The sequence below is a fragment of the Microtus oregoni genome, unplaced genomic scaffold, assembly GCF_018167655.1.
Source record: "Microtus oregoni isolate MIOR12 unplaced genomic scaffold, Mior012 000049F_ref0000343, whole genome shotgun sequence".
Taxonomy (NCBI): domain Eukaryota; kingdom Metazoa; phylum Chordata; class Mammalia; order Rodentia; family Cricetidae; genus Microtus; species Microtus oregoni.
Window position 1 is genome coordinate 7,498,216 of NW_024543223.1, and position 23,977 is coordinate 7,522,192.

Here is a 23,977-nt window from a genome sequence, read left to right on the forward strand (position 1 = left end):
GCGCTGGGAGCCACTGTGCGAACAAAGTGGTGAAAGGCAAATCTTTTCTGGGTCTTCCTGACCTATTTCCCTACCTCTGCCCTCCGCCCCACCTCCTTTTTTACTAATATAACGTAATTTCTCAGAAAGCAAGAACAAAAAAGATGAGCCTGGAGCCAGCTCCACCTGACCTATCTGATTAACTGCTTCTAGTCTAACTATTCTCATTCTCACAAACTACATATCTGGTGTTTGTGTGCCAGTCCTGGGAATCTCATCTGTCGAATGGGGTGATACCCAGGTTGCTTGCTTCAAGGTTATTCAAATATATATCAAGAATGCCTGGTGTTCCGGAAATTAGTGGCAGATAGGCACATCTTCCTTGGGCCAATGAGCTTCGATGGTGTGGCCAGCCTACACACCAGACCCTGGGCTGAATGCAGGACATAGGAGACACCTCAAAGACAGGAATAGAAATTCAGACAGTGATGAATCTTTTTCACATTCTAGGGAGTGAACTTTGAAAGGTCATATAACCTCTTCGGGCCTCAGTTCCTCCACTTCTGCTGTGGGGCCAACAGCACTTTACATTCTAAGGGCTCATGACGGGCTCATGATGTGTCTTGTTGCCTTGGACCCTGAGTGGCTGTGTGAGCAGCTGCTACCTCACAACTTTTCCTCCACTCCTTGACATGCTGTGGATGTGAAGTGACTGCCAATTCTGAAAGAGGCCTCAAGAGATGACCCTTGTGTCCTTCAGTTCCACCTTTTGCCCAAGAGCAGCAGCCTCTTCCAAGGACAAAAGGACCTGGGTGCAGACCTGAACCGCATGTATGCCCATAAGCAGAGCTACATGCTCAGGCAAGAGAGGTGTGTGCTCTCAGAAGCAGCTGAGATACAGGGTGTTTCGAAGCATTATCACAGAAGACGTAACTGATGTTCATATGAAAGCAATAACCATGTCAACAAAGACAATGGTTTTTGCTGTGTTAGAAGGAATCCCAGATGCCTTGGAGATAACACAGTCAATTGTCTGCCTCTCCCTGCGAGGCCAGAGAGGCAGAGAGTCGCTAATGGTTTTGAATATCTGCTCCCTTTCATCACAATTCAGGCAATAGTTTTTAAATACTTATAATGTGCCAGGAACTAGAAACCCAGTTGACTAAGATGGGGTGTATGCAATTTGATGATGTTTAGAACTTCTGGCAGTGTGGGGGCTTTGATAATAGGAGGTAAAACCAGGGCTGTGAGAGCCAAGGGAAGACATCAAACCACACCTAGTATCGCTGAGGGATTCCTGGGAGAAAGGGGGCTTAAACTGGGCCTGGAAGGGTGAAGAGAATCCACAGATGATGAGAGGAGCTGCAGGTTCCTTCTAGAGTGGTCAATAAAAAATGGCTACTCCATCTGGCACTGTGTGCCAAGCCCTGTGCCAAATCTTGATGGGCTACTCAGCCTAGCAAAGCCCTTCCTCCTCCTCTCCTCATTTACAGACTATGCTGGACTTTGGGTCTTAATTGCTTTGCATAAGCTGTCCTCTTCAGCACTCTGATGGCCCTGGCAGGCATCACCCAGACAGAAGGAGACTGCTGCATGAGGAGCCTAAGCTGATAGCAAAGGCTAAGAAAAAGACCCAAGATCAAATTCCAAAAGCAAACATGTATACCAGGTTTACTGAAAGGACCTGGCGGTGACCCATAGAGGGGAAGGGGCTGTTTTCAGAGTCATAAATAAATTCAGCTTTTAAATTTTCTCTTCTAATTGTTTTTCTTGTGTTAACCCTTAGTGGAAACAATGGCACTTTCACGTTAAAAAGTCTCTCAGATATTGCCGCTGATTTTGTAAGATGTGTGTCATTGAGAACATGGCTCACAGAATCAACTCAGCGGGGTTCGCATGGGCTCCCAGAGACTGATGTGACAGCCACCAAACCTCATAGGTCTGCACTAGGTCTTCCACATACATGTTATGGGTGTGCAGCCTGGTGTTCTTGTGGGACTCCTAACAATGGGAGTGGGGCATCTTTGATTTTTTGTTTTGTTTTGTTTGGGGCTCTTTTTTTTCTTGCCTGCTCTTGGGACCCTTTTCCTCCTACTTGGTTGCCTCATTTAGCCTTGATATGAGGGTTTGTGCCTAGTCTTGCTAGTCTTTTTGCAACTTGATATACTGTGTTCTGTTGTTATTCCTAGTAGGTCTGCTTTTTGGAAACAGAGGATGAATGAATATGGGGGCTAGGGGAGGTGGGAAGTTGATGGGAAAGAGTGGAGGGAGGGGAAACTGTGGATGGGATGCAGTGCATGAAAGAATAAAAAGATGTGTGTCATGGTTTACTAATTACTGAGGGACATAAGGGGAAGTGGCACAATTGTCCCCATTTTTCAGATGAAGAAAAGGGGGCTCTTGGGTTTGAATGGCTGATCTGTAATTCCATTAAAATCATTAACATATCCCCACAAACTTCGTGGGTTGAAAAAAAAACAGAAATTTCAACACTCAAGAGGGAGAGGCAGATGGATCTCTGAATTTGAGGCCAACCTGGTCTATAGGGCAAGTTCCAGGACAGCCAGGGATACCAAGAGAAACATTACCTTGAAAAAAACAAAAGATCCTGAATATTAACCTTCATCAGGCGATGAAAGGAGACAGAGACAGAGACCCACATTGGAGCACTGGACAGAAATCTCAAGGTCCAAATCAGGAGCAGAAGGAGAGAGAGAACGAGCAAGGAACTCAGGACCGCAAGGGGTGTACCCATACACTGAGACAATGGAAATGTTCTATCGGGAACTCACCAAGGCCAGCTGACCTGGGTCTGAAAAAGCCTGGGATAAAACTGGACTCGCTGAACATAGAGGACAATGAGGACTACTGAGAACTCAAGAACAATGGCAATGGGTTTTTGATCCTACTACACATACTGGCTTTGTGGGAGCCTAGGCAGTTTGGATGCTCACCTTACTAGACCTGGATGGAGGTGAGTGGTCCTTGGACTTCCCACAGGGCAGGGAACCCTGATCACTCTTTGGGCTGACGAGGGAGGGGGACTTGATTGGGGGAGGGGGAGGGAAATGGGAGGCGGCGACAGGGAAGAGACAGAAATCTTTAATAAATAAATAAAGAAAAGAAAAGAAAAAAACAAAAGAGAAGGAGGAGAAGGAATCGTAGTAGTAATCTATTTTTCTTCTTTAGAAGACCAGAAATTCAAAGTCAAGATGTGCACCTAGCCTGTCCCCTCTAGGGATCTACAGGTGGGAAAACCTATGCCCTCCTGGAAGTTTCCAGCATCCTCTAGCATCTGGCAGCTCCAGGTAGTCCTTAACTCAGAATTACAAGTCCTCACTCTCTCCTACCTATGTTACCTGGCCCATCCTAGCCACCTCCTGTATGGACTTCTCCTCAGCGTTACTGGAACGGAGCTTCCCCCATGACTCAAGAGGCCCCCATTCAACCAGGAAGTCTCCAGGAGTGAATGGGAAACTAAATGTTGTGTGGCACCCAACCTTGCTCACCTCTGGTTTTCAAGACAGCGGACTGCAGAGTCCTCCAGAAACCTCAGCCACAAGTCTTCGTGGTAGAAGGCTCGTGATTGTAGTAACATCTGTGTGAACTGCTCTGAAGCAAGGTCTTTTTCTACAGCCTACATGTGCTGGGTGCCCCCAGTCTTGCAGGACTCCAGCTGTGCTCCAGATGAAGTTGGCCCCTGGTCTGCCCTTCTAGCCTCACAGCTGACACAGTTTTGTATAGCTTAACTATACACAAAACCTAAAATTAAATAGACCACCTCTGACCTGAGCCTGTTGAACTTCGGGGTCTGAGAAGAACAGGTGTGAAAATCTTTCTGTGGGTTAAAGAAGGGATTTGGGGAGCTCTCTAGACTCAGAGACAGACATTGAATAAGACAGTTTCCTTTCCAGTCTTCCATTTGCAGAGTGCAGTCTCGTGACTCCTCGTGTTGTTGCTGAGAACATGAACTGGCCATTCTTGCATTTGGGGCTCTCCATGCCTAGGACTGTAATGTTTAGTTTTCTGCAACTTGATCTCACCATGGAGGCTAATGTTATTCCCTGGAGCAGGATGTCTCCTGTGCCAAACCATTATTATTTTTTTTCAGAGTCCGCTAGATCAGATCTTGTTATCCTTCTTGTTAAGCCTATTTTATTTAAAACTTAAGTCTGGTTAGCCTAGAGTAAATACCGTGTGCTGATGTTACAGTTTAAGCCATTCTACTTGGCAGCGTTGTGCCTTCCAAAGAGAGAAAATGATAAGGCTGTTTGTGGCACCCTGCGATAAGGCAGGGCCTGCACGTGCAGTTCTGTGGTTAAAAACTCATCCCCCTAGCATGGGTGGTTATCCCCAGTGATTAAAAAAAATCAGCATTTCAAAACACAATTTTACTGCACATCTAAATGTGTGTGTGTGTGTGTGTGTGTGTGTGTGTTCAGTCAACAGGGGTTTATAAAATGCTCCCACTGTGGGCGTCTGCATTTCTTGGCATTGCAAGACTCCCCTGGAGGTATTTTCATAGTTTGGAAACTAGTAACCCTACAGGATCTGAACTGCTCATTCTTACATTACAACGATTTGCAGCAAAGCTCCACGGTGCCCTCAAGTTAAGTGTTTGGAGAAGACTGCAGCTGCAATGTGAACCAGGCTGGGCAGAAAGACTTTCCCTACTGCCAAAGGCAACATCCAATGGAGTGTGTTTCTCCTGTGCTCCTGCCTAGTTTATAAGGATTCTTAGAGGTTTAAGGGAGGCTTGAGAACACAGGGAAGTATGTACACACGTACGTGTGCCTGTGAGCATGTACATAACTAAGTCCCCTAGATCAATTTTTGGTTTATAAAATAGGGAAAAGTTTTCTTGATGTTTGAGCTTGGGAAATGATCCCCCAAAACATGTTGCTTTCACATGGTCTCAATAACAAGGTCTTGCTGCTGTTCCCTGTCCCATTTCTCTGTCATCTTTGTCCCTCCCCATCTCCTCTTCAGAAGGGGCTATCTCTAAAGTGCCTTTGTCTGACTAGAAAACTTCTTCCAAAAGAGATGGAGTGGCTGTAACCCCCTCCCTGGGTGTCCTATGTTGTAACCACGAAATCCTGGTCACTAGTGAGAGGGGGCTGGAGTAGTCGGCATGACCAAACAGGCTTGCATCTTCTCTAGGGCAGCTCTGAGGTTATCTGAGGGACCTGTCAGCACAATGAGATTGTAGTCCTTGGTGAATTCCTGCCCCTTGCCTGCCAGAGTCCCACGGAACTATCAACAGTTATTCACTTGCCCCAAGGAACCACCTACCCCAGTCAAAATCATCTGCTCCCTTCTCAAGCTCCCTTTGCCGTGCTCCCTGTATCGTGTTGCCCTTTTCATGACCTCTTCTCATGACCCCCTTGCCATGGTCCCCTCTGGAGAAGGGTGTGTGTGTTTCTGAAGCGCCCTGGGTGGCTGACTAATCATTCTCTTGTATTTCCCCATTGAATCATTTTTCTCAACACCTGAGAGAAGCAGGTGGGAGGAAGGGATCACTTGGCTTCACAATTTGAGAGGGTACCGTCCATCATGATGGAGAAGGCATAGCATGGCAGAGCTATGGCTGGGATTTCTTGGGTCTCCATAGACTAGAAATCAGAGAGCTCAAGCCGGAAGCAGAGCCATGTAAGCCCCAAGCTCCACCTCCTAAGGGCCTACACCTGCTACATAGGTCCCCTATCCCAAAGATTTCACAATCTCCAAAAAACTGCAATGCAGAATAGAGACCAAGTGTTCAAATTCATAAGCCTGCGGCATCTTTTCATGGTCAGTTCCTAACATCAGACTGGAGAGGTGGCTCGGTCAACAGAAAGCTTGCCTAACACGTATGAATCCCTGAGTTTGGATCTCCAGAAGCCCACCAAAAGCCAAGCATATGGGTGCATGCCTGGAGTCCCAGCATCGGTGAGATGGGAGGCAGAGACAGGTGGGTCCCTGGAAGCTTCGTGGCCAGCTAGCCTAGCCTACTGAAGCTCACACCAGTGAGAAACACTGCCTAAGAGGTGGAAGACACCTGAAAATTGACACCCAAGGTTGTCCTCTGCCCTCCACACTCACTCCATGCACACACACAGCCACTCCCATCCACATGAATTCACGAGACACAGCAAAACTAGACCACCGGGGTTAGGAACATCTGGGAAGGGTGTGTGCCTATTCTCTTGTCCGTCTGTCTCCTCTCCATCTGTGAGGCCTAACCTCATCTACAGTGCCAGCACATGTTATCTCAATGTGTTACGGCAAGCTTTGGAGACAAGTGCCCAACAGAGAGCCTGCCAGGGGCTAAGCAGCCACGAATGTAGGCTGGCTTGGTGGCTGTCCTGGTCTGCTTTCTGTTGCTGTGATAAATACCATGACCAAAAGCAACTTTGGAAGGAAAAGGTTTATTTCAGCTTACAACTTACATCATGCAGGGAAGTCAGCAGAGGAATTCAAGGTGAGAACCTGGCGTTAGAAACTGAATCAGAGACTGAGTGGGAGCACTGATTTCTGGTTTGCTTCCCAAGCCTTCCCCAGTTTTCTCTCTCATACAGCCCAGAACCACTGACCACAGCAGGATGGGCCCTTTCGCAGCAACCATCAAAGGAATGCCCTGTACGTTTGCCTACAGGCGAACTTGATGGAGGTATTTTCTCAAGAGAGATTTCCTCTTCCCAGATAGCCCTCGCTTGTGTCAAGTTAACAAAAACTAACCCTTGCACTAGCATTAGAAATATTACATGTGCAGCCAAACCTGAAGACCAGAGTTGGATTCCTGGAACTGATGTAGCAGAAGGTGAGAGCTGATTCATGCATGTTGTACACACACACACACACACACACACACACACACACACACACTAAATGTAACCAAGAATATCGCCCTTAACAGGATGCTCCTCCATACAGGACATTATGTGGAGGTGGAGATACGCTGCTGGTCCCTAGGGGATAGAGACCTCCCCACCAGAGAGCCCTTATCCCCACCTGTTACAACCAAGAGGGCAGCTGCTGGGACTGCAGCCCTGTCTGGCAGCCATGCTGCACACCTCCTGGATGTCAGGAACTGCTCTGAGTACTTGGTCGTTACTGGAGAACAGGTTAGATGTGGCCCCTGAGTTGGAGGCATTCAACAGCTTTCAGGTTGCTTCCTTGATTATGTTTTCCTCGCATCAGGCTTTGAGATGGGAATGGCCCTTATTACAAGTGAGAAAGTCGTACTTCGAACACAAGCAGGAAGCTCCATAGCATGTGAGCACATGTGTTCTTACAACACTTTAATTCGCACTTTGATGAAATGTGTTCTTGTCTTGTCTGAGCGCAAATGTCTTAAAACATCTTTTCCCTCATCAAGCACAACTTCAAGGCTCTGCTGAAAAGGCCCTGGCCCCACTCTTTCCTTGGTCCTTCAGCTTCTGGGTCTGGTTCAACCATCTTCCCAGTTAGAGAGACCCTGCTTTTATCCCCACCCATGGTGAAGCACACATATTCCTCAGCCCTCCCATGGTTAGGAGTGTGTACACAGGAGAGAGGGTTCTCGAAATATTAGAGGGTCAGCCTGGTGTGCTAGCATACACCGTTAGTCCCAGTACTCAGGAGGCAGAGGCAAGAGCTCCATGAATTCAAGGCCTGCCTGGCCTATATAACAGGTTCCGAGATGGCCATGGTTATATAGAGAAAGTCTGCCTCAAAAAAAGCAAACAAAAAAGTAAAAGGATCAAACACATAGGATGCTCTTCACTTTCTCTTCTTAGATGTGAAGAGTAGCACAAAAATGTCCCCTCAGTGAAGTCTGTCCTTGGGTGTGAAGGTGTGTAGATATTTATAAGTTCCTTCTGGGATTCTGTGCCTAGGTCTGTCTTGATATACGTTGGTTTTCTGTTAGTGTAGCAAAATACCTAAGATCATTATTTGAGAGGCAAAGAGAGTGAGGCTGGTGTAGTGTCACTGAGGCAGGAGCATCAGTGCAGCTGAGGTCAGCCTAAGCTACAGAGAAGACCCTGTCTCAAAAAAGGAAGGAAGAAGGGAGGGAGAGAGGCAGAGAGGGAGAGAGGGAAGATAGAAAGTAAAGAAGGAAGGAAGAAGGAAGGAAAGAAAGGAAGGAAGGGAGGGAGGGAGGGGAAGGAAGGAAGGGAAGAAAGAAAGAAAGAAAGGAAGGAAGAAAGAAGGGAGGGAGGGAGGGAGGGAGGGAAGGAGGGAAAGAAAGAAAGAATCTAGTTGTCTATGTACATGTTTATGTGTGTAGACACATGTGTGCAGGTATATGTGCTTCTGTGTGTGCGTGTGTGTGTGTGTGTGTGTGTGTGTGTGTGCTTGTGTGTGTTTGTAGATTAACTTCAAGCGGCTTCCTCAACCCACACCCCACTTTTTGAGATTTTGAGACACGTTCTCTCATTAGGCTGAAGCTTACCAATTCAGCTAGACTAGCTGGCCAACAAGCCCTAGGGATCTTCCTGTCACTTTCCTTCTGTAGTAAACTTTTCTATATGGTTGCTGGGAAATCAAACTCAGGACCCCAAGCTTACGCAGCCAGCATTTTACCCACTGAGCCCTCTCCTCAGCTCTGTGTTGCCTGTGTTTGAAGGGCAGTTCAACAACGTGGAGACTTCCCTGAAGAAAGACCTGACAAGCACATGGCAGGCAAAGTTGTTCTTCAGAGTTAAGATCCAGTCTGGCACACCACCAGGTCAAAAGGGTAGCAGCATCTCTATCAGACAGGGGATTGACAGAGGCAGTCTGTACTTGCAAACAGGCTCAAGGGATTCACTTGACTCCACTTCCCCGGTGCTGCGGTTGCACATGTGTGCCATCAATGCCTGGCTCTACTTATTTTTTCCTCCTATGGGTTCTGGAGATTGTCAACTGAGCCATCTCCCCAGCCCACAGCCTTGGTCTTCTATGCAGTGTGAATTAAGTTCAATTCACAAAACACCTTTGTAACATCCATGCTAAGTGCGCAGGGCCAGGGAGAGTTCCATGCACTTGGGTCTCCCCAGTGAGGGAGAAAGGTTTGGGGACTCCCACCCTACAAGGCATTTGGACTTTGTGTCTATGCCACCTCAGCCTCTTGCCAAGAGTCAACAACAGGCAGAATAGGGCTGACCTGGCCTACCATCTCCTCTGACTCAGAGCTGTGGTGTAGTCTGGGGATTTTATGCCCATCAGGGTGATTGTAAAGACAAAGTGTTGGAAGTAGAAGCCTTCTGTACAATGGTCTTTTGACCCTTCCTGACACCCTTCCTTATGCCACCAGCAAACCCCACCCCCTAAAATTATGCCTTCCTCAGAGGGAAGAAAGGAACCATTCAGATAAGTTATTTATAAAACCTGGAGGTCGCCCTTAGCACAGCTCACCATGCCAACAACCTGGAGAGGCCGTGCCAGTTTCTGCAGTGGTCTCTGCCTGGGCTTTCTGTCAAAGATTTAAATTTTTCTCTCCTCTTCCTGCCCTGGGTGTATACTGGCTATGGGACTTCCTGGAAGGCCAGAGGCCAAAACACTCAAAGTGCTTCCCAAGGGAGGGAGCCTGGCTTTTCAGAAGAGGCAGCCTGCAGGGGCTGCTAAAGAAGGGGCTCCAGAGCTCTGGGCCAGGGGAAAGTTGGGGGGGAAGATTAGTGGATGTGCTTAAGCTGCAGCTGCAGACCCCATGTGGCCTCTGCATCAGGAGGGGAAGCAACAAAGGCACCATTCATTCATTCATTCCTCCTGCAGGCCCCCCACCCCCATGTCCTGGGCTAGCACGCCAAGGTCCTGACCCCAAAGCCCTCAGGGTCTAGTGCTTGTGTTTGGTAGTTGGAACTGTGTTTATGGAGTTAGATTACATAAATATAACAGAAAAGCCCTAGTACTTACCCTACACCAGGCACTGATCTAGGGGATTTGGGCATGCGGACTAGTTAGTCCTATCAAAAGTACGTGTCCATGATTAAAGGTAGGTCCAGGGCACATTCACCACCCCGATCTAATTGCTACTCAGTGTGGGATGTGTGCCCATGCGTGTGTTGTACCCCCAGAAAAACACACAACCATTGTGGGTAAACCAGAAATCACAGAAGCTTTTCCAGCTTCTCTCTGGGCCCTGCGTGGGGACCAGAGTTGCTGCCATCTTACTGAGAGAAAATCAGGAAGCTGTACCCTTAGGAACAGGCAGAACGGGCAGATGAGTGAGACCAGTTTGTAGCTCTAAGTCTCTAAGCCTCTAAGTCAAGATTCAAAGTGGTACAGCTATAGCTAGAGAGTTGCAGACCTGGTGGGGCAGAGTTGGTGTTTCATGGGAGCAGAGTCAGGGAAGACGAAAGGGCTCTGGAGATGATGATAGTGACGTCCACATGGTGCTGTGTTGTCCTCGCTGTCCTGGGATGTAAAGGTGGAAGTGTAGTGTGTTTTGTGCCATGCATGTTTTACTGCAGTGCATTTTTTCCAGCGCAGAGGAGACAGCACAGCCTTAAGCACCCATCACACTGCATAGTGCATGCTTGGTTTGTTACAGGAGTCAGTAAAGATAGGTGCTTCAAGAGTTGGAGAGATGGCTCAGTAGTTAAGCGCACTGGCTGCTCTTCCAGAAGACCTGGGTTCAATTCTTAGGATCCACATGGTGGCTCACAACCACCTTCTGATGGTGTACATACATTCGGTCAAAACACTCATACACATAAAATTTAAACATTTATTTTTTTTAAAGATAGATGCTTCAGAGCAGGACTTGGGTCCCAAGCACCCTCCGAGAGGATGGCACCTATGACAGACACCTCGACTTGTCTGCTCAGCCTGGCAGAGCTGGCCTCATGTTGAGAGGAATATGTTGGGTGAATCATCTTGCTTCCCACAGACAGAGCAAAAGGAAGAGCGATCCAACCTCTGAACACTCTAATGTGAGCTAGGACTGCCCACAAGCATAGTCTGGGTACTCTAAAGACACTGTGCAGGGAGGCTGACTTTAGAGATGGTCCCTAACTGTGCACAGCATGGGAACCCCACTTCAATTCTCACAACACAGCTTAGGGAGTCCATCAGAGATCAAGACCTGCTAGAAGCTGCGGGTCTCCTGGGCGTGACACTGACCACGGCTCATTGTACCTGTGAGCTCCACTCTGGCAGTGTGAACACATGCACAGCCTGTCAGCTCCTACTCTTGCTCCCCACCATAGCAGAGAGAATTCAGTATTCTGATGATCGGGACCCTTAAGAGCACTCAAACTTCATTTAGAATAGAAAACAATCCCCAAACAGTAAATTAAGCTGAGAAACAAGAAAGCTCAAAAGTCGGCTGGGAACTTACCCAGGGTCACACAGAGCAGTGACCAACTTTACACACTAACTTCCATATGCCACGGTGCTCAGATGTCCACAGGTTTGTATAAAGATACTTCTTAGACAAGGGTTGTCTCAATTGTAGATTTTGAGGGAAAGCAGAATACTTGTCATCAAGTAAGTGAGTCCTTAACCAGTCAGTCCAAAACCCAGATAAAGGCTGAGGCCAGTGAGCAAGAAAGAACTCTGCATCCCGGGTGTCAGTTCCACTCTGGACCTCCAGCCTGTCTACCTACTACCCACTGCCCACCTGCCTACCTACCCACCTGTCTATCTACTGCCCACCTGCCTACCTACTGCCCACCTGCCTACCTACCTGCTCACTGCCCACCTGCAAACCTACTGCCCACTGCCCACCTGCCTACCTAATGCCCACCTACACACCTGCCTACCCTACCTGCCCACTGCCCACCTGCATACCTACCTGACTACCTACACACCTGCCTACCTACCTGCCCACTGTTCACCTGCCTACCTGTCCCACAAATTTGGGATGTGCCAAGATTTTACAAGAGTATGAGCCAGTTCTTTCAGATCAACCATTCTCAATACATGTGTGGTGGTTTGATTAGGAATGGCCCCCAGAGGCTCATATATTTGAATATTTGGTCATTAGGGAGTGGCACTACTTGAGAGGGATTGAGAGGGGCAACCTTATTAGAGTAGGCATGGCCTTGTTGGGGGAAATATGCTATGGGAAGTGGGCTTTGGGATCTCAAAAGTTCAAGCTAGACCCATGTCTCTCTCTTTCTGCTGCCTATAAATCAGGATGTAGAACTCAGCTACTTCTTCATAGTCATGCCTTCCTGCATGTCATCATGCTCCCTGCCATGAGGATAACAGACTAAACCTCTGAAACTGCAAACAAGGCCCAACTAAATGTTTTCTTTATAAGAGTTGCTGTGGTCATGATATCTCTTCACAGCAACAGAACACTGACTAAGACACATGGGTAGTCAGATTAGCAGATGATACATAGATACATAGATAGATAGACAGATAGATAGATAGAATGTTTTTCACTTGTAATATGTAAAATGTTTAAACATGTAAGGAATATGAAAAGCATGTTTTTACTTGTATTCACTGTAATCATTCACTTAAAAATAGAATGTAACTTTCATATTGTGTGAAAGGTTTTTCTGGTTTATATAAACTGTAAGGGAAAAAATAAAGATAGTTAGAAGGAAGACATCAAAAGAGACAGAAGGGATACATCTGACTAAAGGTAAGAAAAGAAATGAAGAGAGAAGTTGATAGAGAGAACCTAAAGGTGTGTGTGTTTTCCTTTTTTTGTCAGCCCTAGAACATTAAATTTTGCACCTCTTGCTGACCCTAGAGAATTAAGTTTTATTCCCTCAGATAGAAAAGTCAAGTTGAGCGGTTCATTTGCCGACTCCATGGACCTCTCTCAGTCCCTGAGCTGCTGAAGGTTGGTCCTAACAGCAGCAATACAGATAGATGATAGATAAATAAATCTTAGCTAGGAAAGCAGACAGATGGAAAATGGTCAAGGCAGTCGATGATAGATGATAGACAGGAAGATGATAGATGATAAAGTGATAGGTATTGTAAGATGTAGGAAGTGACAGATAAATAGGCGGGCAGATGAGAGACAATAGAGACAGAGGTCTATAATACATACATCAAACACACATGTGATTCTCCACTATACGCATATCTAGCACATAAGCCTCCAGAAGCTTATGATTAGCAAGAAAACCCATTATCTTCTGCACCGTGTCATTGCCTAGGACAACCTACAAGACTGTGTGTACCTTCAGGGTGCTCCACGCTGACCTAGATACAGGAGAAAAGAGACCGGACATGTCTGCTGGCCAGAACCCACACAGAACCCACAGAGAGTCCTCGAAGAGAGTGACCACCAATCCAGTGGCTTCCTGGTGGCTTCACCTTCACCTTGTCTGTCTGTGTTTGAATATAGCAGCCCCTGGCACCTGAGAAAGCCTAGCGATGACAAGGCCCATGGTCTCACGGTGACAGGAGTGAGGTCATAGCTGAAGTCCATGGTCTTTTGCAGAACTAAAGCAGATTTCTTCTTGGAAGGTGTATGCCTCATCCTCTCTACAGAAACAGTGCTGGGGGAAATGTTGGGGCAGTACTCATCTTGTGGTCACTGCCCTTTAGAGCCTGAACCCGTGTTTGGGAGCATTTGGAGTTCTTTCTTCCAGAAGATGATGTTTTCATAATTTCTGCCCACAGCAGAGTCCAGGGTTTGTCTTTATTCCTTCACTTGGGACTGGGTGGGTCAACTTTCCACTTGCCTTTGCCAAGAGTGACACAGTCATAGCTCCAAAATGTCCCACAAACATAGGGATGCTGTCGTCAATGGGTGCCCTGTAAACTGCATCTTGGCTGGCTGTAGTTTCTGTTCCCCACCCCAGGAACAACTGACCATCTCCATTAGGATGGGACCACCCACCAGTCACTGGCTCCAGACTCCAATTACAGGACAAGTATGGAGACCCAGAAGTAGCTCTTCGCTCTGGAGGTGGCCTTCAGTGCTGGCTTTGATACAGTGAGCCATCTCCTGACCTGGACCCCTTTATCACTGGCCATGATAATCCCTGGCTGGGAATGAGACAACAGAGGAGAACTGATATTGACACGGCCATCCTTTATAATGACCATAGGACAGGAGCCACAGAGAGCACGCGGGACGGACGCTCTGTGTTCCAGCCAAGTTACACAGGGCTGGAGCAAACACTGACTTCGTGTTTATGGTCTTCTCAGGACTTTCCCATAACCCCTTGGGGCTGAGCACCTTGGCCACCAGCATCACTTGTTAGAGCATGCCCATCTGAACAGACAAGAGGAAAGCCAAATGTTCTTCCTCCAGAATGGCTAAGAAGGACCCAAACCCTGAAAACCTGAGCTCATGAACGGAGAGTGTACACTGCCATCACCGGCTTTCTGTAGCTTTAATAAATACCCAAATCTAGGTAACTTACAAACAGCAGAATCTTATTTGGTTCCTAGTCCTAGAGGCCAAGAAGTCCAAGACACAACACTGGCATCTGTTGTATTGGGGTCTCCCATGATGGAAGCAGAGGGCCCATGAACAGGGTAGAAAGGGCAGTAGACTGCGACCTCTAATCAGCCTATGCATGATAACTAGCCCCGTCCGGAGTCAGGGGCCTTAGTCCATTCCTGAGGACATAGCTTTCATGACTTAGCCCCCCTCTTCATGTGTACAGCAGTAACTATGGCTCACTGTGGCGCTTAGAGAGGGCTTCAAAACCCATCTGAAGTTAAGCTGAGGGCGGTGTTTCCAGGAGAGTGTTCCTTCTGTGAGCATCATGAACAGTATGACTGCTGCGGGAGAATTGTGCACACTGCCATTCCACTGTGACAATAAGGTTTACCTTGAATCAGAAGGCAGAGCTGACCAAAATTAGCCATAGAGGCTTTGAAGGACCAAGCACATAGAAAGAGACACGGGAAGTAATATGGAGAGGCTTAGGAAGATGTACAGGCCTTTATGGATTAAGGAAGGAGAGAAAGAGGAGGTCACTGGTCGCTTCTCTGACACTTGTCTGATTAATCAGGTTCTAACCCCATATCTGACTCCCAAGTTTTTATTACTAATAGAATAATTTAGATAATCGTTACATCTGGTATCCCATGAGTGCCATATGTAGCAGTACTGTCTCGTTGGAACCACCAGCTCACAAATAACCACACAGAGACTTATTAATTATGAAAGCTCAGCCTTATTTTAGACTTGTTCTCAACTAGCTCTTCTAACTTAATCAACCCATTTATACTAATCTGTTACTTCATCTCATACTCCAACATGCTTCCTTCTTCTCAGAGCTCTCTCTCCGCCCGGAAGTCCTGCCCCTACCTCCTGCCTCGCTATTGGCTGTTCATCTTTTCTGTTACAGGAATCACAGCACCACATCTTCACACAGCGTCAAATAATCTGCGATGTATGATGAGTTCTAGGCCTCCACTCTACGCTAGAGACTTTTCTCATCAACCAAATACCTGACAGACACAACCTCGGAGAGAAAACACGCCTATAGCTCGTGGTTTTGGAGTGCTGCAGTCCATTCAACATGGCAGGATAGGCACAACAACAACAACAACAAAAGCTGCTCAGCCAGGAGCAGGAGCCTGTGTAGAGCACTTCACAGAGCAAACAAACCAGGAAGCGAAGAGGGGACAAGAGCTTGCCACCAGTGTAGACTTCAGGCAGCTAGGCCCCACCTCCTAAAGCAGTGGTTCTCAATCTTCCTAATGCTGTGACCATTTAATACAGTTCCTCATGTTGTGTTGACCCCAAACATAAAATTTCATTGCTACTTCATAACTGTAATTTCACTACTGTTATAAATTTTGATGTAAATATCTGATGTGCAGGATATCTGATATGTGACCCTTGTGAAAGGGTTATTAGACTCCCAAAGAGGTCATGACCCACAGGTTGAGAACCAGTGTCTTAAAGGCTCCACAACCATTTAAAGAGCCCCACCTTCTGGGAAACACGTTCAAATATGTGTGTGTGCTGAATGGGGACGTTGCACATTCAAATACACACACACACACACACACACACACACACATTCCTCAAGTCTCAAAACAGAATGGAGCTGCTGCAAGGCTGGCCAGCGGAACTGGGTTTGGAGCTCTGAAGCACAGGTTTCTGCTGTTGCTCAATATGTCGACTGCCCTCCGTGAGGCAGCAGCCTCTCTGGCCCACGGGAGACTCTGGGAGGCACTATGCCTAGCAAATACAGCGAGAATCTGCTTGAGAGTATGGCTAGTATCTGCTAAGAGAGCCTCAGGCTCTGTCATTCTGCAACATTCCTAGCAGAAAGGAGGTCCATGCTACAGAGGGGTCTGGACCTCATCTAAGACACTGTTGGGGATGGGAGGCATCCTGGGGGACATACAAAAGACTCCCTGGGGTCCCTTATTATCAGAGCAACCTACTGTGTTAAAGGAGTCATGGCAATAAGGGATTGGAGGGGTTGGGGTGGGACATCCGAGGCAGGTGCAAGGGGTAAAGGGGAAGTGGGTGCAGATAAATATAGATAGATGACAGATAGATAGATAGATAGATAGATAGATGATAGATAGATAGATATAATGTGGGTTTCTTAGCACACTTTTGTGCTGATATTTGCACAGCAAGAGTGATCTTAAGGCACCTGAACACCAAGACGAAAAAGTCAGACTTCCAGGGCTCAGGAGATATTCCCGTGCAACTATGAGGTCCCCTACATCCACATAGAAATACGATGTGTGTGACAGCACATGCCTGCAAGCAGAGAGTTGGAATTCTGTGGCCAGCCAGTCTAGCTGAATTGGTGAGCCCCGGGTCAACAAGAGGTCTTTTCTTTTTTTTTTAATTTATTTATTTATTAAAGATTTCTGTCTCTTCCCCGCCACCGCCTCCCATTTCCCTCCCCCTCCCCCAATTAAGTTCCCCCTCCTCCTCAGCCCAAAAAGCAATCAGGGTTCCCTGTCCTGTGGGAAGTCCAAGGAACCCCCACCTCCATCCAGGTCTAGTAAGTTGAGCATCCAAACTGCCTAGGCTCCCACAAAGCCAGTGCGTGCAGTAGGATCAGAAACCCATTGGAGAGTGCCTGGAAAAGACGCCTGATGCTGACTTCTAGCCTCCATATACATGTAAACATATACATGCACATATGTGCATACATACACACAAACATATACGTGCACATATGTGCATACGTGCACATAACTGGGCACACACACAGGATGGCTATTTATCCTGGAGGAGGAACCATCCTTGAGGGCACAGAAAACATCTCATACTCAGACCCCAGGGTGTCCTCACATGCACCCTGATAGTCCTTGAACTCCACGGAGGCTCTCCCTTCTCTGCTGTCTTCTCAGGAAGTGGTCTGAGGCACTTGTTCAATTTGGGGCGGGGGGGGGCTTTCTGCCCGCCCACGTGTCATTTTACAAAGTCTCGCCTGGGGTCCCTATGGGCCTGGCTAAGTACCCTGTCTACCACTGAATGATGACTCTCAGGGCTCCAACGTCAACCAGGTCTTGTCCAGGATCCGTGTCCACCACGAGACCCGTCTGCCACTCATTCGATTCATAAACAGGATGTGTGAATTCTGAGTGCCAGGCCGAGAAGCAACCCTGGAGCATGGCACTCATCTGAATCGTGAAAGAAGCTCTGCTCACAGTCACACATGGTGGCCTAGAGGAGCACAGTCAGCCTCCCAGGGACACATTTGTCTCCGCCAAACACATGCAGGACTATGCATCCGAGCAGTGTAATGTCAAAATGCTGCAGGGGACTTGTTTGGAGCCTGAGTTTGGTTCTCCCTGTGGCCTGGGTTTGAGATCAGTGTTAACACAGCCAGAAGTACTGGGGTATCTCAAACAGACCTGCAGTCCCTAGCCAGGTAGTGCGTTTGCCAGGAGCCACACAGACCCTGCTCTGGGAAAGCCAGATTGTGCAGACTCCACACCCAGAGGAAAGGAGCTCTTTGGTGATCTGCCCACAGCACCCCTCACCATTCTGCCCACTGAGCACTGTATTCCCCAGGTCCCATATCCAAGGTCAACTCTCTGAAGGATTTGGGAGGAACACACTGTTGCCTGCAAAACAGGAAGGGGCAGCTTATGATCCCTACCCAGGACATGGACACTGGAAAATAGATGAACAAAATGTGAGGCCTGGCAGACACTGCCACACTGAACCCCCTGTTTACAGATGGGGAACAACCACCAGGTCTGGGGAGGGATTCTCCCACAAACACAGGGCCGGGTATTCATCTTTGTGGCTACCTCAGTCCTGCCTGCATCTGGGACACCATGCTGTTTCTGTCACTGAGGTCATCAAATGAGCAGCTCCAACAGTCCCCTGGAAGTAGGCGGCTTTGGTGCCAGACAGGTCCAGACATGGGTCTGGAGTCCTGGCGCCACTACCCAGTGCCATCCTCCCCCAGGACCTGCTGCTCTCTTGTCTGGGGAATAGAGTGACCCACACATTACACTGCTGTACTGTGACGCATGTCACCTGCTGCTGCTGTCACCCTGATGTGTGCTGGTATCTAGGCAACATGCAGGGTCCTGTGATTCCCATTATCACTCTTTGGGACTGTTTCCTGGGGCCAAGTCAGGCCTTAGCTGTGGCCATAACATTAGCTCAGAAGTCTTGGTGACTCCTGATGTGACTGGCGTAAGTTCTGCCTGGCCTGGGTAGCATCCTGACTATTTGTCCCTGTGGCCTGAGCATGGGACACTTGTCAGTCCATTGTACACGGTGGGAAAGCAAAGATGATTTAAGAAATTGGTCCAAAAATATCACCAGAGAGAGGACAGAGCCATTCTGCACCTCAGCATCTGAGGGTGGTACTTTCCTTTTCAGTGCTGCTTTCAGCACTAAAAAGATGGAGTCTTTTATTTTTCTGTCCTCTGGGAGCCTTAGTAGGAGTTCAGTGACAGTCACACACTCAAGAGGTACAGAGGAAGCCTCTCCCCGAGACCCAGAGCTCCATCCAACAGTCTCCATCCTGTTTAGTGCCTGGGGTGTGGATGAGGTACCCAGTCTGCCTGACTCCAGTCCTACACTTTGTACTGTCCAGCAGACTGGAAGGATTAGGGGCACCCTAGCCCTCCTCTACCCCAAATTCTGTCCAGGACATCAGTCCCCCAACTCTGACACCAGACAAGACTTCCTCATCCTGGCCTCTGATCCAATCTCCCATTCTTCCATCCCTTTCCCCCTCTCAGCCTCTCAACTGCTGCTTCTGTCGTGAGAGACATTTCTGGTAGAAAATGAGTGTCTATTTCCCTTCTAGGTGCCTCCGGTCCCCCAGCCCTGCAACTCTCCCCCTCCCATTATTAGAGTTTCCTTCTGAAAGAACCCAGTGTCCCAGACCTTATGGGCGTGTCACGTCCTTGGTCCCACCCTCCTTGGATGCCTGGCCCTGGCAGGGAAGCCACAGGAAAAAGGTGGGGAGCCTGAGCTCTGGATATCCCCCCCAGCAGCTGTTTAAAGGAACAGCTGGCCCAGCGGTAGCAGGCACAATGGAACCCAGGACATTGCCTCTGTTGCTGCCGCTGCTGCTGCTGGTGGTGGTCTGGCCTCTGGCAGTACAGCCTGCGCCCCCTACCTGCTACTCCCGGATGCTGACCCTGAGTCGTGAGATCATGGCAGACTTCCAGAGCCTGCAGGCTTCAGAGCCTGAGGTAAGTTCTTCACTTGCCTCCTTTGCCTTGGGAAGACAGGTCTGATGGATGGATGGATAGATAGATAGATAGATAGATAGATAGATAGATAGATAGATAGAAGTTTAGGGTTACACAGAACTAAGGAATGAAGCTTCTTTATTTCTGTCATTAGCCTAATGTATGCCAAGAGTGACACACTCCTTATCTGCTGAAGGACTGTGGGTCAATTACTCAGCGCCCTGCCTCAGCTCCCTTCTCTGTAAAGAACAGGAATAACAGCATCTTCCTGGGTGCAATGGGACTGAAAGGATTGACCACAGGGACACAGGACAAATGTTAGCCCCATCCTCAGAGGAATACCCCAGGAACTTGGGGGTGTCCCCTGAGGGGTGCTTCAAAGGAGGGAAAGCTGAGTTGCCTGCTTATCTCTAATAGAAGCAAAACACACTGGACTTCCCTAAGAGTCTGGGTAAACTTCGAAAGTGTTACTCAGCTGCTTGCACAGGCTTCAAACAGAGCCCAACGTTCCTCGGGTACTGGGGCTCACATTATCTTAACACTTTGTATTTTCTTTTCAAAAGTTAAATTGCACGTATTACTGTCGTGTGATAAAAATGATAGGCTGTAGAACAGTAGGAAAATACATAGGACTGAGAAAAAAAAAAAGTGTTTGTGATCCTGCCACCTAAAGGCCTTTCCTGCTATAACAACACTCTTCTGCACAAGTTCTTACCTATGGTGGTGGTGAATTGTGTGTTACATTGCGCCAGTGGCTCGGCAAGATGCCTATCAACAATACCATCTGATAAGCTTGTGTTCATTCATGTGACACTTCTTTAGACAATTGTCTAGAGAAATGTCCCTCACCATGAAACAGAGCATTTGATGCTAGAAGGTAAGAACAGAGGCCCAGAACTGCAGGGTGGGACGAAGTGGAAGACAACACACTCAATCTTTTGTTTCACAACTGGAGAACTGAATCACAGAGAAGGAAAACAGCAGCCTAGCTCACGCAGAGGTTCATAGAGGGGAGGGCACTAGATAGGCAGGGCTTTGGTCGTGGGCACACACAAGCACACATACACACACATACACTCACGCCTCTTAATGGTGCTGTTATATCTTACATACTTTGCTGTGCCTGGCTTGTAGCCTAAAGCTCTTACACAGATAAACATATAAGAATATATTTATGTGGGTATGTAGTCTTCATACAGTTGGCTGCTATAAAATCAGTTTGCATACATGAATGCATTATATCTACAATACTACATAATGTCATACATATGGTGGTGCGTGTCTGTACACATGTGCTTGTATAAAATGGTGTTTTATACAGTTATTGTAAAGGCTATGCTTTGAAGTAAGATTCTTAGAGAACAGGTATCATGATGCAAGATGTGTTGTAAGTGTGTGCCATGGCATCAGGGGAAAAGCTCTGCTGCTATCAGCTGGGGGACAGTTGGCAGGGAACAGACTGTGACCAGCTGTCCCATCCACTTGCTTTCTTCCTGCAGGATTCGTGTGTGAGGTACTTGCCTCAGCTCTACCTGGATATCCACGTAAGAGAGTATTGGCTGGTGGGGCGGGGCAGGGTTGGGTGAGGTGGGGTGTGGTGGGGAGGGGTAGGGAGGAGGGTGGGGCGGGGTGGAGCAGGGCAGGGTGGGGTGGAGCAGGGCAGGGTGGAGTGGGGTGGGGTGGGATGGTGTGGGGAAGGGTGGGGTGGGGCAGGGAGGAGGGGGTGGGATGGGGAGGGGTGGGGTGGGGTGGGGCAGGGAGGAGGGGGTGGGATGGGGAGGGGTGGGGTGGGGCAGGGAGGAGGGGGTGGGATGGGGAGGGGTGGGGTGAGGAGGGGTTTGAAGGGGTGGGTCGGGGTGGGTCAGGGCGGGGTGGAGAAGGGCGGGGAGGGGTGGGTGGGGTGGGGGGTATGAACCAGCTCTGCTACTGGCCAAGGGGGCAGCCAGGGTGAGAAGAGGTCTTAGGCTATGTTGGAGGACTCTTGAACTCAGTCTCTGGTCCCCTGGCTCCTATTTCTCCCAAAGCCCTCTCTTGTCCCCACTCTCAGAATTACTGTGTGCTGGCCAAGCTGCGGGATTTTGTGGCCTCTCCCCAGTGCTGGAAAATGGCTGAAGTGGACACTCTGAAGGACAAAGTGCGGAAACTGTATACCATCATGAACTCCTTCTGCAGGCGGGTGTGTGAGGCACTCAAGAGCCCTTTTCTCCTATGGACATCACTGGGAGGAGGGCTGGGAAGAGGGTTGGGAGTGGGCCTGAGGGAGGGACTTCCAGTCCCAGCGGACTTTCTGCAACAGTTGTCACCCCTGTTAGGTGAGCAGGATTCAGAAAGGGACCCCTCACCTCCCAAGGCCACAAATGGAGGCAGTGCAGGCTACTCACTCCTAGGCCATTCCATAGACACTGCAGGCAGAGTAAAAGAGCCACAGGACCCTTCGTGAAGGAGGAGAGTCTCGGTGGGAGTGAATGCCATCCGAGGAGCTGGTGCTGGGAAGGAAGGGAACAGAAAGCTAACACCGTGGTCCCACAAACCCAGCCAGCCAGATAGCTATGTCCTCATGTTCACCTTCCCTGACACTTCTTCACAACTGCCGAGTGAGGGACTTAGTGGCCATCTGGTGACATTAGGGTAAAGGTCCTAATAATTATACCCTTACAGTGTGACCACTCTGTACTGTCTCTCCCTAAGATGCCTAGCAAGGTGACTAAATGTACAATTCTAAATTCCAAGTTCCTTTAAAAAGTGCTAGTGTGGGGGGGGGGTGAGAGAGAGAGACAGAGAGACAGAGAGAGACAGAGACAGAGACAGGGAGAGAGAGAGACAGAGACAGAGACAGAGAGAGAGAGAATATGAATGTTTGGTACATGTACACAAGAGGACGCCAGGAGGAGACATCAAGCGTCAAGTGTCTTGCTGGGAAACGTAAGCCCCAAATATCCTTCTACTCTGCTCCCCACAGTGCTGGTATTACATGTGCACAGCCATGCACAGCCTCTTACATGGGTGCTGAGATTTGAACTCGGGTCATTATGCTTGTGCGGGAAATGATTTTACCTTCTGAGCTTTACCTCAGACTCGTGTGTGTGTGTGTGTGTGTGTGTGTGTGAGAGTGCGTGGGGAGAAGATGTGGGGGGCACCATGTATGTATGCATGGAGGCACCTGCCTGACTCAGAGTAAAGCCCTCCCCTCCAGAGTCTTTAGCTTGCTGACAGTTCGTCCTATGCCAGTCCCTCTTAGTTCCTGAACTCCTTTGGTTTGTGGGTGGGAAAGGAAGATGAAATTAGCAGAGTTCCTTCTGGCATGTGGCGTGCACTGGCTGGAGTAGCTGGAGGTGGGAGCTAGCAGTATTCAGCAATAGCTGCACCCATTCAGTCTGCCAACCACTCAGCCATCTGTCCATCTGGTCGACCAAAGCCTGAGTAAATACCAATGTGAACATGAAGAAAGAACACACTAGCTCTCCTTGGGAATGGAGGTGTATTTCTATACACCGCAATGCTCGGATCATCTTGGAGGGTGACAGGAGCCCTAGGACTTCTCATGGGCCCCAGAGACACCCACAGCAGCACACCTGCTCACTCCTGGCTTGTCTTTTCCAGGACTTGGTGTTCCTCTCAGATGACTGCAATGCTTTAGAATACCCGATCCCTGAGAGCACGGCTTCTCCAGGCTGGCAGAGCTAAGAAAGCAGGTGGGCCAGAAGAATGACCCAGAGGCCTGAAGCTGGGCCCGCTGCCCAAAGCGGATTCTCAGCACGCCAGGCCTCCCTTTAGTGCAGCCGTTAGACCTCCCATGTGTCTCTCTGCCTTCTGGAACACCAGTTAGGATTATACAGCTTTGTGCACAGGTTGGAAGTCAGCTTATAAGTGTCTCACGGGGCATAAGAGACACAAACAGTAAAGTACACACTGGCTTCTCTATGGGGAGCAAGCGGCTTGAGAGCGGCAAAACCCGGAGTCTTTGTGGGTGCTTTAATGAAATCATGGGACTATTCTTTCTGGTCGCCGCCAAACCCAAAGAGGCTTCAACTTTATGCTTCCTTGCCACACAAGCTTTCCTTCCTTTCTCTCATGTTAAGGCATTTTTACTGCTTCTGCAATGTATTTACAAGGCTTTTATGCAGTGCGAAGGAGCCACCCTTTCACTGAAGGGTTATGAAAACCAAATAAATCTTTACTACGAGAAGCAGGAGTGCTGTTGTGTTACCCCAAGGTGGTCTCAGAGGGTTTTCCCCCACCTTTTTCTCAGAGCACCTGTTATTCCCATGATGCAACTGTGATTCCTTTCCATCAAGCCCATGTATGAAAGGGTCACACTGGGCTTCCCAGGGGAGAAATTTCCAAACAGGGTGTCCTCTCCATGGGTGAGCTCCTGACTTCCCATTCCCACTAATCGCTTTGGGCTAAGTCTTGGTGTTTCTGGATAAAGTCAGCAATGGACCGACGCACTGAGAGACCGGAAAATTCCCCAGTGTGGTGA

General features: G+C 48.6%; 1 protein-coding gene across 1 annotated transcript; it reads left to right on the forward strand.

The window, feature by feature from the left end:
• The first annotated feature begins 19,312 nt into the window (after positions 1–19,312).
• Positions 19,313–23,676, forward strand: Cytl1 (cytokine like 1). The gene is made up of 4 exons (XM_041636598.1): positions 19,313–19,497; positions 20,997–21,041; positions 21,545–21,673; positions 23,098–23,676. Exons 1-4 carry the CDS (start codon positions 19,336–19,338, stop codon positions 23,179–23,181), a joined length of 420 nt encoding a protein of 139 aa, XP_041492532.1. The 5' UTR covers positions 19,313–19,335; the 3' UTR covers positions 23,182–23,676.
• Positions 23,677–23,977: the final 301 nt, after the last annotated feature.

Bases quoted from the DNA above. Each gene is read 5' to 3' on its own strand.
- Cytl1 (XM_041636598.1), top strand. From the start codon at position 19,336: ATGGAACCCAGGACATTGCCTCTGTTGCTGCCGCTGCTGCTGCTGGTG. The intron at 21,042-21,544 runs GTAAGAGAGTAT...CCCCACTCTCAG, and splicing joins AGCTCTACCTGGATATCCAC to AATTACTGTGTGCTGGCCAA. The intron at 21,674-23,097 runs GTGTGTGAGGCA...TGTCTTTTCCAG, and splicing joins TGAACTCCTTCTGCAGGCGG to GACTTGGTGTTCCTCTCAGA.